Raw genomic sequence first — 13,283 nt, forward strand, 5'->3', positions numbered from 1 at the left:
TAGACCTAGTCTTAACGTTCCCACATTAGACCTAGTCTTAGGTCTTAACGTTCCCACAGTAGACCTAGTCTTAATGTTCCCACATTAGACCCAGTCTTAACGTTCCCACAGTAGACCTAGTCTTAGATCTTAACGTTCCTACATTAGACCTAGTCTTAACGTTCCCACATTAGACCTAGTCTTAACGTTCCCACATTAGACCAAGTCTTAACGTTCCCACATTAGACCTAGTCTTAACGTTCCCACAGTAGACCTAGTCTTAACGTTCCCACATTAGACCTAGTCTTAACATTCCCACATTAGACCTAGTCTTAACGTTCCCACATTAGACCTAGTCTTAACGTTCCCACATTAGACCTAGTCTTAACGTTCCCACAGTAGACCTAGTCTTAGGTCTTAACATTCCCACATAGACCTAGTCTTAACGTTCCCACATTAGACCTAAGCTTAACGTTCCCACAGTAGACCTAGTCTTAATGTTCCCACATTAGACCCAGTCTTAACGTTCCCACAGTAGACCTAGTCTTAGATCTTAACGTTCCTACATTAGACCTAGTCTTAACGTTCCCACATTAGACCTAGTCTTAACGTTCCCACATTAGACCAAGTCTTAACGTTCCCACATTAGACCTAGTCTTAACGTTCCCACAGTAGACCTAGTCTTAACGTTCCCACAGTAGAGCTAGTCTTAACGTTCCCACATTAGACCTAATCTTAACGTTCCCACATTAGACCTAATCTTAACGTTCCTACATTAGACCTAGTCTTAACGTTCCCACATTAGACCTAATCTTAACGTTCCCACATTAGACCTAGTCTTAGGTCTTAACGTTCCCACATTAGACCTAATCTCTAGTATAGACTATATTGATATAGACTGTATTGATATAGACTGTATTGATATAGACTGTATTGATATAGACTGTATTTATAGTGTAGACTGTATTGATATAGACTGTATTTATAGTATAGACTGTATTGATATAGACTGTATTGATATAGACTGTATTTATAGTATAGACTGTATTGATAGACTATATTGATATAGACTGTATTGATATAGACTGTATTGATATAGACTGTATTGATATAGACTGTATTTATAGTATAGACTGCATTTATAGTGTAGACTGTATTGATATAGACTGTATTTATAGTGTAGACTGTATTGATATAGACTGTATTTATAGTATAGACTATATTGATATAGACTGTATTGATATAGACTGTATTGATATAGACTGTATTTATAGTATAGACTGTATTGATATAGACTGTATTTATAGTATAGACTATATTGATATAGACTGTATTGATATAGACTGTATTGATATAGACTGTATTTATAGTATAGACTGCATTTATAGTGTAGACTGTATTGATATAGACTGTATTTATAGTATAGACTGTATTGATATAGACTGTATTGATATAGACTGTATTGATATAGACTGTATTGATATAGACTGTATTGATATAGACTGTATTGATATAGACTGTATTTATAGTATAGACTGCATTTATAGTATAGACTGTATTGATATAGACTGTATTTATAGTATAGACTGTATTGATATAGACTGTATTGATATAGACTGTATTTATAGTGTAGACTGTATTGATATAGACTGTATTGATATAGACTGTATTGATATAGACTGTATTTATAGTATAGACTGTATTGATATAGACTGTATTTATAGTATAGACTGTATTGCAACACTGGTGATCTTGATGTTTTGTTACCTTGGTTCCCTGTACCCAGTACCTACCGGACTCAGTTGTACTGTGAACCACTCATGCCAAACGATGGTGTTGTTTACTGTTCTGATCTCACAACAAAGAGCTCCAGTCTTCACTGTTGCCAGTGGTTTAACGATGTGTCTTTGTCCCCAATAGAAACCTATTCCCTAGGTAGTGCACTATGGGCCCTGGTCAAACGTACTGCACTGTGTAGGGTACGATTTAGGACATGACCTGAGTGTTCTCTGCCAAAAGGTCGTCCTGCTCTGCTCAGCCGTCTGAAAAGGAGACCATTAAAGTGGTTATGTCCCAAATGGCGCCCTATTCCCTATATAGTACACTACTGTTGACCAGAGCCCTATTCCCTATATAGAACACTACTGTTGACCAGGACCCTATTCCCTATATAGAACACTACTGTTGACCAGAGCCCTATTCCCTATATAGAACACTACTGTTGACCAGACCCTATATAAAACACTACTGTTGACCAGGGCCCTATTCCCTATATAGAACACTACTGTTGACCAGGGCCCTATTCCCTATATAGAACACTACTGTTGACCAGGGCCCTATTCCCTATATAGAACACTACTGTTTACCAGGGCCCTATTCCCTATATAGAACACTACTGTTGACCAGGGCCCTATTCCCTATATAGAACACTACTGTTGACCAGGGCCCTATTCCCTATATAGAACACTACTGTTGACCAGAGGCACCCATTTATCCTGGGCCAAGATGATCCATCCACCTGACAGGTGATGGTGAAGCTGATTTAAACAGCACAATCATTACACAGGTGCACCTTGTGCTGGGGGACAATATAAGTTCACTCTAAAATATGCAGTTTTGTCACACAACACAATGCCACAGATGTCTCAAGTTTTGAGGAAGCGTGCAGTTGCCATGCTGACTGTAGGAATGTTCACCAGAGCTGTTGGCAGAAAATGTAATGTTAATTTCTCTACCACAAGCTGCTTCCAACGTTGTTTTAGAGAATTTGGCAGTACGTCCAACCGGCATCACAACCACAAGACCTTGTGTATGGCGTCGTGGGGACGAGTGGTTTGCTGATGTCAATGTTGTGAACAGAGTGCCCCATGGTGGCGGTGAGGTTATGGTATGGGCAGGCCTAAGCTACAGACAACGAACATATTTTGAATGCACAGAGATACCATGACGAGATCCTGAGGCCCATTATTGTGCCATTCATCCACCACCATCACTTAATGTTTCAGCATGATAATGCACGGCCCCATGTCGCAAAGATCTGTACACAATTCCTGGAAGCTGAAAATGTCCCAGTTCTTTCCTGGCCTGCATACTCACCAGACATGTCACCCATTGAGCATGTTTGGGATGCTCTGGATCGACGTGTATAACAGTGTGTTCCAGTTCCTGCCAATATCCAGCAACTTCACACAGCCATTGAAGAGGAGTGGGGACAACATTCCACAGGCCACAATCAACAGCCTGATCAACTCTATGAGAAGGAGATGTGTCCCACTGCATGAGGCTAATAGTGGTCACACCAGATACTGACTGGCTTTCTGATCCACACCCCAAGCTCTGAGACCGACATAGTATATCTGTAATCCCAGTCATGTGAAATCCATAGATTAGGGTCTCATGAATTTATTTTAATTGACTTGATTTCCTCATATGAATTGTAACTCGGTAAAATCTTTGAAATTGTTTTGTGTTGCGTTTATTTTTGTTGTTACATTTTCGTTCAGTATAGCAGGTGAGAGCGTTGGACTAGTAACCGAAAGGTTGCTATATCGAATCCCCGACATGGTACAAATCTGTCGTTCTGCCCCTGAACAAGGCAGTTAACCCACTGTTCCTAGGCCATCATTGTCAATAAGAATTTGTTCTTAACTGACTTGCCTAGTTAAATAGATAAACTAAAATAAATAGAAACCGGTTGATCTGGATATAAAGAGATATTATGTAACACTGCAGATCAACTAGGTTATGCAACCAACCGCCCTCGTTTTCTGTTATTGTACCATCATTCACAGTGTGTGTGTGTGTGTGTTTGTTTATTTGTGTCTCGCTCTCTATCTCTCACGCCGTCTCTGTCTCCCTCTCCGTCTCTGTCTCCCTCTACGTCTCTTTCTCCCTCTCTTTCGCTTTCTCTCTGTCTCCCTCTACGTCTCTTTCTCCCTCTCTTTCGCTTTCTCTCTGTCTCTCGCTCTGTGTATCAGTCTTTCAGCGAGGACATCCTGTGGTCTCTGAGGGAGCTTGAGGAAGCTCTTTGTGAGCCTGGAGGATCAGTGGACTGGCCAGAGGGGGTTCAGGGTCAGGGCAACAGCCTATATCAAGAGAGTTTGTACTACCTGTCCAGCTACGGGACTCACCTGGCCCTGGTCTCCTTCCTGATGAGACACGACAACATGAAGGACGCCCTGCAGCACCTACTCAGCAAGGTCAGGGGTCAGAGGTTAGGGGGTCAAGGTTTAGGGGTTAATAATCAGGGGTTAGAAGTAATGATTTGTCCCTGGTCAGCTTCCTCATGAGACATGACAACATGATGGACACCCGGCAACACCTGCTCAGCAAGGTCAGAGGTTAGGGGGTCAAGGTTTAGGGGTCATGAAGGGTTCAGGGGTTAATAATCAGGGTTTGGAAGTCATGATTTGGCCCTGGTCAGCTTCCTCATGAGACATGACAACATGATGGACGACCTGCAACACCTGCTCAGTAAGGTCAGAGATTAGTGGTCAAGGTTATTAATGGTCACGGAGATCTTATCTCATTACTGTGAACTTCAAGGTCAATGCTACTTTATTTGTTGTTGTTGTTGAGGATTTGTATTAAGGTGGAGCCAGGTTGTCATGGTAAATAAGAATTATTTAAGTGATCTGCCTGATTAAAATAAATAAGGAGTTATGGTCCTTCGAGCCGGATAGCATCGATTGTCCTGGAACTGTATACTCAAACAATTTATATATATTAGAAACCTATTAAACCTATTTATAGATATTAGAAACCTATTAGAACCATATTAAACCTATTTATAGATATTAGAAACCTATTAGAACCCTATTAAACCTATTTATAGATATTAGAAACCTATTAGAACCCTATTAAACCTAATTATAGATATTAGAAACCAAGGGGACATGAGTTCAACAGTTGTCCCTCCCTCCATGGCCCTCCAGGAATGTCCAGAGGAGGTGTTCCTGGAGGGCGTATTGCAGCCTAGTCTGGAGAGGGGTCGTCTGGGGATGCTGCAGGGGTTACTGGAGACCCTAGATCCAGGCCTGGAGGTCTGTAGCCGATACCTCCTCTCCTCCTGTCAACTGCTGCAGCGACGGGGACACTTCCACACACTATACCAGCTACAGCAGTTCATGATGGTTAGTCTGTACTCCTCCCACCACCCCTCCTCTACTCCTCCCACCACCCCTCCTCTACTCCTCCCACCACCCCTCCTCTACTCCTCCCACCACCCCTCCTCTACTCCTCCCACCACCCCTCCTCTACTCCTCCCACCACCCCTCCTCTACTCCTCCCACCACCCCTCCTCTACTCCTCCCACCACCCCTCCTCTACTCCTCCCACCACCCCTCCTCTACTCCACTCCTCCCACCACCCCTCCTCTACTCCTCCCACCACCCCTCCTCTCCTCTCCTCTACTCCTCCCACCACCCCTCCTCTACTCCTCCCACCACCCCTCCTCTCCTCCACTCCTCCCACCACCCCTCCTCTCCTCCACTCCTCCCACCACCCCCCTCTCCTCTTCTCCCTCCCACCACCCCCTCTCCTCTTCTCCCTCCCACCACCCCCTCTCCTCTTCTCCCTCCCACCACCCCCTCTCCTCTCCTCCAATCCCCCACCACCCCCTCTCCTCTCCCACCACCCCCCCTCCTCCCTCCCACCACCCCCTCTCCTCTCCTCCACTCCCCCACCACCCCTCTCCTCCCCCACCACCCCTCTACTCCCCCACCACCCCCCTCTCCTCCCTCCCACCACCCCACCCCTCCTCTCCTCCACTCCTCCCACCACCCCTCCTCTCCTCTCCTCCCCCACCACCCCCTCTCCTCCCTCCCTACCACCCCCTCTCCTCTCCTCCAATCCCCCACCACCCCCCTCTCTAGAATAAAGAACTAAGTAGCAGTGGAGCCCCTCTATAAGATAATAAGATCTGAATCTGATTAGAAACAGAATAACCCTCTCCTCCCTCCTGTCAGGACCACGTACGAGCGGCCATGACGTGTATCCGGTTCTTCACCCACGGTGTCGTGTCCTACGTACAGCTGGGAGACCAGCGGAGATGGCTGGTTCGGGCCAAGGAGCACCTCAGAACCTACCTTCAGGAGCAACAGGGAACACGTACCAACAGCACTAACAGGAAGAAGAGCACCTCTAACTCCTTCAGAAAGAAGATGTCTTCTAGTGATGTGTCCAGGTGAGCCTAGAGGGGCCGGAGCCTAGAGGGGCCGGAGCCTAGAGGGGCCGGAGGCTAAGAGGGAGGCAGAGACTTAACTATTAAAACGTTTAGACGGCTGAAGCAAGCATACACATTTTCTTCAGGAAATGTACCTTTTTACCTCATGTATATATCCAGGTGGTGGTGACTTCCTCAGTTCCACAAAGACAAGATGCTGCAGCCATCTGTCCTTCCCGTGGCCATAACTGGAACCATTACATAGTGCAGCCATCTGTCCTTCCCGTGGCCATAACTGGAACCATTACATAGTGCAGCCATCTCTCCTTCCCGTGGCCATAACTGGAACCATTACATAGTGCAGCCATCTGTCCTTCCCGTGGCCATAACTGGAACCATTACATAGTGCAGCCATCTGTCCTTCCCGTGGCCATAACTGGAACCATTACATAGTGCAGCCATCTGTCCTTCCCGTGGCCATAACTGGAACCATTACATAGTGCAGCCATCTGTCCTTCCCGTGGCCATAACTGGAACCATTACATAGTGCAGCCATCTGTCCTTCCCGTGGCCATAACTGGAACCATTACATAGTGCAGCCATCTGTCCTTCCTGTGGCCATAACTGGAACCATTACATAGTGCAGCCATCTGTCCTTCCCGTGGCCATAACTGGAACCATTACATAGTGCAGCCATCTGTCCTTCCCGTGGCCATAACTGGAACCATTACATAGTGCAGCCATCTGTCCTTCCCGTGGCCATAACTGGAACCATTACATAGTGCAGCCATCTGTCCTTCCCGTGGCCATAACTGGAACCATTACATAGTGCAGCCATCTGTCCTTCCCGTGGCCATAACTGGAACCATTACATAGTGCAGCCATCTGTCCTTCCCGTGGCCATAACTGGAACCATTACATAGTGCAGCCATCTGTCCTTCCCGTGGCCATAACTGGAACCATTGCATAGTGCAGCCATCTGTCCTTCCCGTGACCATAACTGGAACCATTACATAGTGCAGCCATCTGTCCTTCCCGTGACCATAACTGGAACCATTACATAGTGCAGCCATCTGTCCTTCCCGTGACCATAACTGGAACCATTACATAGTGCAGCCATCTGTCCTTCCCGTGGCCATAACTGGAACCATTACATAGTGCAGCCATCTGTCCTTCCCGTGGCCATAACTGGAACCATTACATAGTGCAGCCATCTGTCCTTCCCGTGGCCATAACTGGAACCATTACATAGTGCAGCCATCTGTCCTTCCCGTGGCCATAACTGGAACCATTACATAGTGCAGCCATCTGTCCTTCCCGTGGCCATAACTGGAACCATTACATAGTGCAGCCATCTGTCCTTCCCGTGGCCATAACTGGAACCATTACATAGTGCAGCCATCTGTCCTTCCCGTGGCCATAACTGGAACCATTACATAGTGCAGCCATCTGTCCTTCCCGTGGCCATAACTGGAACCATTACATAGTGCAGCCATCTGTCCTTCCCGTGGCCATAACTGGAACCATTACATAGTGCAGCCATCTGTCCTTCCCGTGGCCATAACTGGAACCATTACATAGTGCAGCCATCTGTCCTTCCCGTGACCATAACTGGAACCATTACATAGTGCAGCCATCTGTCCTTCCCGTGGCCATAACTGGAACCATTACATAGTGCAGCCATCTGTCCTTCCCGTGGCCATAACTGGAACCATTAAATAGTGCAGCCATCTGTCCTTCCCGTGGCCATAACTGGAACCATTACATAGTGCAGCCATCTGTCCTTCCCGTGGCCATAACTGGAACCATTACATAGTGCAGCCATCTGTCCTTCCCGTGGCCATAACTGGAACCATTACATAGTGCAGCCATCTGTCCTTCCCGTGGCCATAACTGGAACCATTACATAGTGCAGCCATCTGGGATTCCCGTGACCATAACTGGAACCATTAAATAGTGCAGCCATCTGTCCTTCCCGTGGCCATAACTGGAACCATTACATAGTGCAGCCATCTGTCCTTCCCGTGACCATAACTGGAACCATTACATAGTGCAGCCATCTGTCCTTCCCGTGGCCATAACTGGAACCATTACATAGTGCAGCCATCTGTCCTTCCCGTGGCCATAACTGAACCATTACATAGTGCAGCCATCTCTCTTTCCCGTGGCCATAACTGGAACCATTACATAGTGCAGCCATCTCTCCTTCCCGTGGCCATAACTGGAACCATTACATAGTGCAGCCATCTGTCCTTCCCGTGACCATAACTGGAACCATTACATAGTGCAGCCATCTCTTTTCTAACCTGTACCCCCTCACATTGACTCGGTACCGGTACCCCTGTATATATATAGCCTTGTCATTGTTATTTTATTGTTTGTTTTTTATAATATTTTTGTTCTTTAGTTTATTTACTAAATATGTTCTTAACCCTATTTCTTGAACTGCCTTGTTGGTTAAGGGCTTGTAAAGTAAGCATGTGTGACCATAACTGATTTAATTGCGTAGTGCAGCCATCTCTCCTGAGCAGTGAGGCTTTAGTGAGGCTGCGATCACGTGACATTTCCCCCTTTTGTTTTCCTGAACCAGACACATGAACACGATAGAGCTCCAGCTGGAGGTGACTCGGTTCCTGCATCACTGTGAAACATCCAGCTCCGCCCTCACCCCCTCTGCCTCCTCCAGCACTCCTCCCACTCTGTTCGGCCCCAGCGCTATGAAGATCGATGTAGCCTGCAAGGTGAGCCTGCCCCCCTCCCCCCGGGGAGTTAGGGCACTAGATGGGGCGTTAGGGCACTAGGCGGGGCGTTAGGGCACTAGATGGAGAACTAGGGCACCAGATGGAGAGTTAGGGCACTAGGCGGGGCGTTAGGGCACTAGATGGAGAGTTAGGGCACCAGATGGAGAGTTAGGGCACTAGATGGAGAGTTAGGGCACCAGATGGAGAGTTAGGGCACTAGATGGAGAGTTAGGGCACCAGATGGAGAGTTAGGGCACTAGGCGGGGCGTTAGGGCACTAGGCGGGGCGTTAGGGCACTAGGCGGGGCGTTAGGGCACTAGACGGAGAGTTAGGGCACTAGGCGGGGCGTTAGGGCACTAGGCGGGGCGTTAGAGCACTAGACGGAGAGTTAGGGCACTAGGCGGGGCATTAGGGCACTCGACGGGGCATTAGGGCACTCGACGGGGCGTTAGGGTACTCGACGGGCCATTAGGGCACTCGACGGGGCATTAGGGCACTAGGCGGGGCGTTAGGGCACTAGGCGGGGCGTTAGGGCACTAGACAGGGCGTTAGGGCACTAGACAGGGAGTATAGCGTGTCACTTGGGCCATAAAACAGAATGGTAGTGTCTTAAGTACTTGTGCTATTAACAGATCGTATTGATGTCGTTAACCGATACTGAATAATATGGGGCGACATCTGACATTGTGTCATTGCATTTACATTGCAGGTGATGTTGGGAGGAAAGAACATCGAAGAGGGGTTTGGTATCGCATACCGAGTCATACAGGTAAGAGACAGTATTCACACTGATTTCCGGTATAGTGACCAGGAGGTAGGTCAGGTGGATACGTCTGGATTTTCCTTACTTTACTCAAATATTCCTCTTAAATAGAAAATACCTCGACTTTAAAGTCAAGAAATAACTGAAACGTTATGTTGGCAACTACCTGTTATGGCAAATACTAGATATAGAGACCGAAACACAGAGGACCAAGTAACTGTCGACTCGACTAGAATGAGTTTAGACAAACAAGAGGACCAAGTAACTGTCGACTCGACCAGAATGAGTTTAGACAAACAAGAGGACCAAGTAACTGTCGACTCGACTAGAATGAGTTTAGACAAACAAGAGGACCAAGTAACTGACGACTCGACTAGAATGAGTTTAGACAAACAAGAGTACCAAGTAACTGTCGACTCGACTAGAATGAGTTTAGACAAACAAGAGGACCAAGTAACTGACGACTCGACTAGAATGAGTTTAGACAAACAAGAGGACCAAGTAACTGACGAGTCTACTAGAATGAGTTTAGACAAACAAGAGGACCAAGTAACTGACGACTCGACCAGAATGAGTTTAGACAAACAAGAGGCACAAGTAACTGACGACTCGACAGGAATGAGTTTAGACAAACAAGAGGACCAAGTAACTAACGACTCGACTAGAATGAGTTTAGACAAACAAGAGGACCAAGTAACTGACGACTCGACTAGAATGAGTTTAGACAAACAAGAGGACCAAGTAACTAACGACTCGACTAGAATGAGTTTAGACAAACAAGAGGACCAAGTAACTGACGACTCGACTAGAATGAGTTTAGACAAACAAGAGGACCAAGTAACTGACGACTCGACAGGAATGAGTTTAGACAAACAAGAGGACCAAGTAACTGACGACTCGACTAGAATGAGTTTAGACGAACAAGAGGACCAAGTAACTGACGACTCGACTAGAATGAGTTTAGACAAACAAGAGGACCAAGTAACTGACGACTCGACTAGAATGAGTTTAGACAAACAAGAGGACCAAGTAACTGACGACTCGACTAGAATGAGTTTAGACAAACAAGAGGACCAAGTAACTGACGACTCGACTAGAATGAGTTTAAAACAGTTAATTCCTGGTTCCAAAGTTGCATCATACATTCTGAACATGTTCACTACAATACATATGTACTGTCATTCGATCAATTACAAGAAACATTTGGATTATTCAAATACCGATTTCTTTAAGTACTTACAAGCGACTGAAATCGAATTCAATTCGCTTCAACATAATCTGGATGAACCCGAAGGCACCTAGCATGGCGAGAGAAAAACCCGCTGCACCAAAGTTGGTTGCCAAGTTACCGTTAACGGTGGATTGAAACTCTACCTGATAGGTCAGAACCTAAATAATAAGGGAAAGAAACAGGAAACAGAAACTAAAGGAAGAAACTGAGGAGAAACATTGGTCAGCAGATAAATGAAAATCTTCGTACCTGCTGCTCCTACAACCTAAAACATAAACACAGGACTTACTCCCATCCTGACAGAAGGCATGTTAATGTACCCAGAAATGTCTCGTCTGTTGGAGATGCACAATAAACCTTATTACATAACACTGTGGTCATGTGACATGCTGACGCCATGTTGGGAGAATGTCTGTGCTGTCACATCGTGGTCTAGGAAGTTATATCCGTCCATCTCCGTGACGATGTCTGTTGGGAGAAATGTAAATATTGGTTTGCGTTATTCTGTGAAGGGAGTAGGTCACAGCGTTGTACGTGATCTTCAGTTTCTTGGCAATTTCTCGCATGGAAAAGCCTTCATTTACTCAGAACAAGAATAGACTGACGAGTTTCAGAAAAAAAGGTATTTGTTTCTGGCCCTTTTGAGCCTGTAATCGAACCCACAAATACTGATGCTCCAGAGATACTCAACTAGTTTAAAGAAGGCCAGTTTTATTTATTCTTAAATCAGCACAACAGTTTTCAGCCGTGCTAACACAATTGCAAAAGTTTTTATTTAATTTATTTATAATAAAATGTTACCCCCTTTTTCACCCCAATTTCGTAGTATCCAATTATTAGTAGCTACTATCTTGTCTCATCGCTACAACTCCCGTACGGGCTCGGGAGAGACGAAGGTCGAAAGTCATGCGTCCTCCGATACACAACCCAACCTAGCCACACTGCTTCTTAACACAGCGCGCATCCAACCCGGAAGCCAGCCACACCAATGTGTCGGAGGCTACACCGTGCACCTGGCAACCTTGGTTAGCGTGCACTGCGCCCGGCCCGCCACAGGAGTCGCTGGTGCGCGATGAGACAAGGATATTTCTACCGGCCAACCCCTCCCTAACCCGGACGACGCCGGGCCAATTGTGCGTCGCCCCACGGACCTCCCAGTCACGGCCGGCTGCGACAGAGCCTGGGCGCGAACCCAGAGTCTCTGGTGGCACAGCTAGCGCTGCGATGCAGTGCCCTAGACCACGCAAAAGGGTTTTCTAATGACTAATTAGCCTTTTAAAATGATAAACTTGGATTAGCTAACACAACGTGCCATTGGAACACAGGAGTGATGTTTGCTGATAATGGGCCTCTCTACACCTATGTAGATATTCCATAAAAAAATCTGCAGTTTCCAGCTACAATAGTCATTTACAACATTAACAATGTCTACACTGTATTTCTGATCAATTTGATGTTATTTTAATGGACCAAGAAACGTGCTTTTCTTTCAAAAACAAGGACATTTCTAAGTGACCCCAAAACTTTTGCACGGTTGTGTACATGATTTATTTGTTAATAAAACATGAAACACAGTTTTTTCCCCTGTCGTTCGTTTTTTTCCTCTTGCTCCTCCTCCTCTTCCTCTTAGGACTTCCAGCTGGAAGCCTTGACGGTATACGTGCGTGCGGGCCAGAGGCTTGTGCGCCAGCGTCAGTACCGGGCCGTGCGCCAGCTGCTGAAGTGCGTGGGCGAGTCGGGCACCGCCACCAAGAACGACTGTGATGTCATCATACTCAGCTGCGTCTCCATCGCAGATAAGGGCCCCACAGACGTGAGTTACAGAGATAAGGGGCCCCACAGACGTGAGTTACTGAGATAAGGGGCTCCACAGACGTGAGTTAGAGAGATAAGGGGCCCCACAGACGTGAGTTACAGATAAGGGGCCCCACAGACGTGAGTTACAGATAAGGGGCCCCACAGACGTGAGTAACAGATAAGGGGCCCCACAGACGTGAGTTACACAGATAAGGGGCCCCACAGACGTGAGTTACACAGATAAGGGCCCCACAGACGTGAGTTACAGAGATAAGGGGCCCCACAGACGTGAGTTACACAGATAAGGGGCCCCACAGACGTGAGTTACTGAGATAAGGGGCCCCACAGACGTGAGTAACAGATAAAGGGCCCCACAGACGTGAGTTACACAGATAAGGGGCCCCACAGACGTGAGTTACACAGATAAGGGGCCCCACAAACGTGAGTTACAGAGATAAGGGGCCCCACAGACGTGAGTTACAGATAAGGGGCCCCACAGACGTGAGTTACAGAGATAAGGGGCCCCACAGACATGAGTTACACAGATAAAGGGCCCCACAGATGTGAGTTACAGATAAGGGGCCCCACAGACGTGAGTTACAGAGATAA

At 46.7% G+C, this 13,283-nt stretch overlaps 1 protein-coding gene across 2 annotated transcripts in view; it reads left to right on the forward strand.

Moving 5' to 3' along the window:
• zfyve26 (zinc finger, FYVE domain containing 26) overlaps positions 1 to 13,283 on the forward strand; it is a 120,251-nt gene that overhangs the window by 98,976 nt on the left and 7,992 nt on the right. For both annotated transcript variants that reach the window (XM_036962338.1, XM_036962337.1), the window contains exons 36-41: positions 3,957 to 4,178; positions 4,914 to 5,111; positions 5,946 to 6,163; positions 8,733 to 8,883; positions 9,593 to 9,652; positions 12,508 to 12,690. In XM_036962338.1, the coding sequence (XP_036818233.1) occupies positions 3,957 to 4,178; positions 4,914 to 5,111; positions 5,946 to 6,163; positions 8,733 to 8,883; positions 9,593 to 9,652; positions 12,508 to 12,690 (1,032 nt within the window). The remainder of the gene's footprint in view (positions 1 to 3,956; positions 4,179 to 4,913; positions 5,112 to 5,945; positions 6,164 to 8,732; positions 8,884 to 9,592; positions 9,653 to 12,507; positions 12,691 to 13,283) is intronic.

The sequence above is a fragment of the Oncorhynchus mykiss genome, chromosome 25 (assembly GCF_013265735.2).
Source record: "Oncorhynchus mykiss isolate Arlee chromosome 25, USDA_OmykA_1.1, whole genome shotgun sequence".
Classification (NCBI taxonomy): Eukaryota; Metazoa; Chordata; class Actinopteri; order Salmoniformes; family Salmonidae; genus Oncorhynchus; species Oncorhynchus mykiss.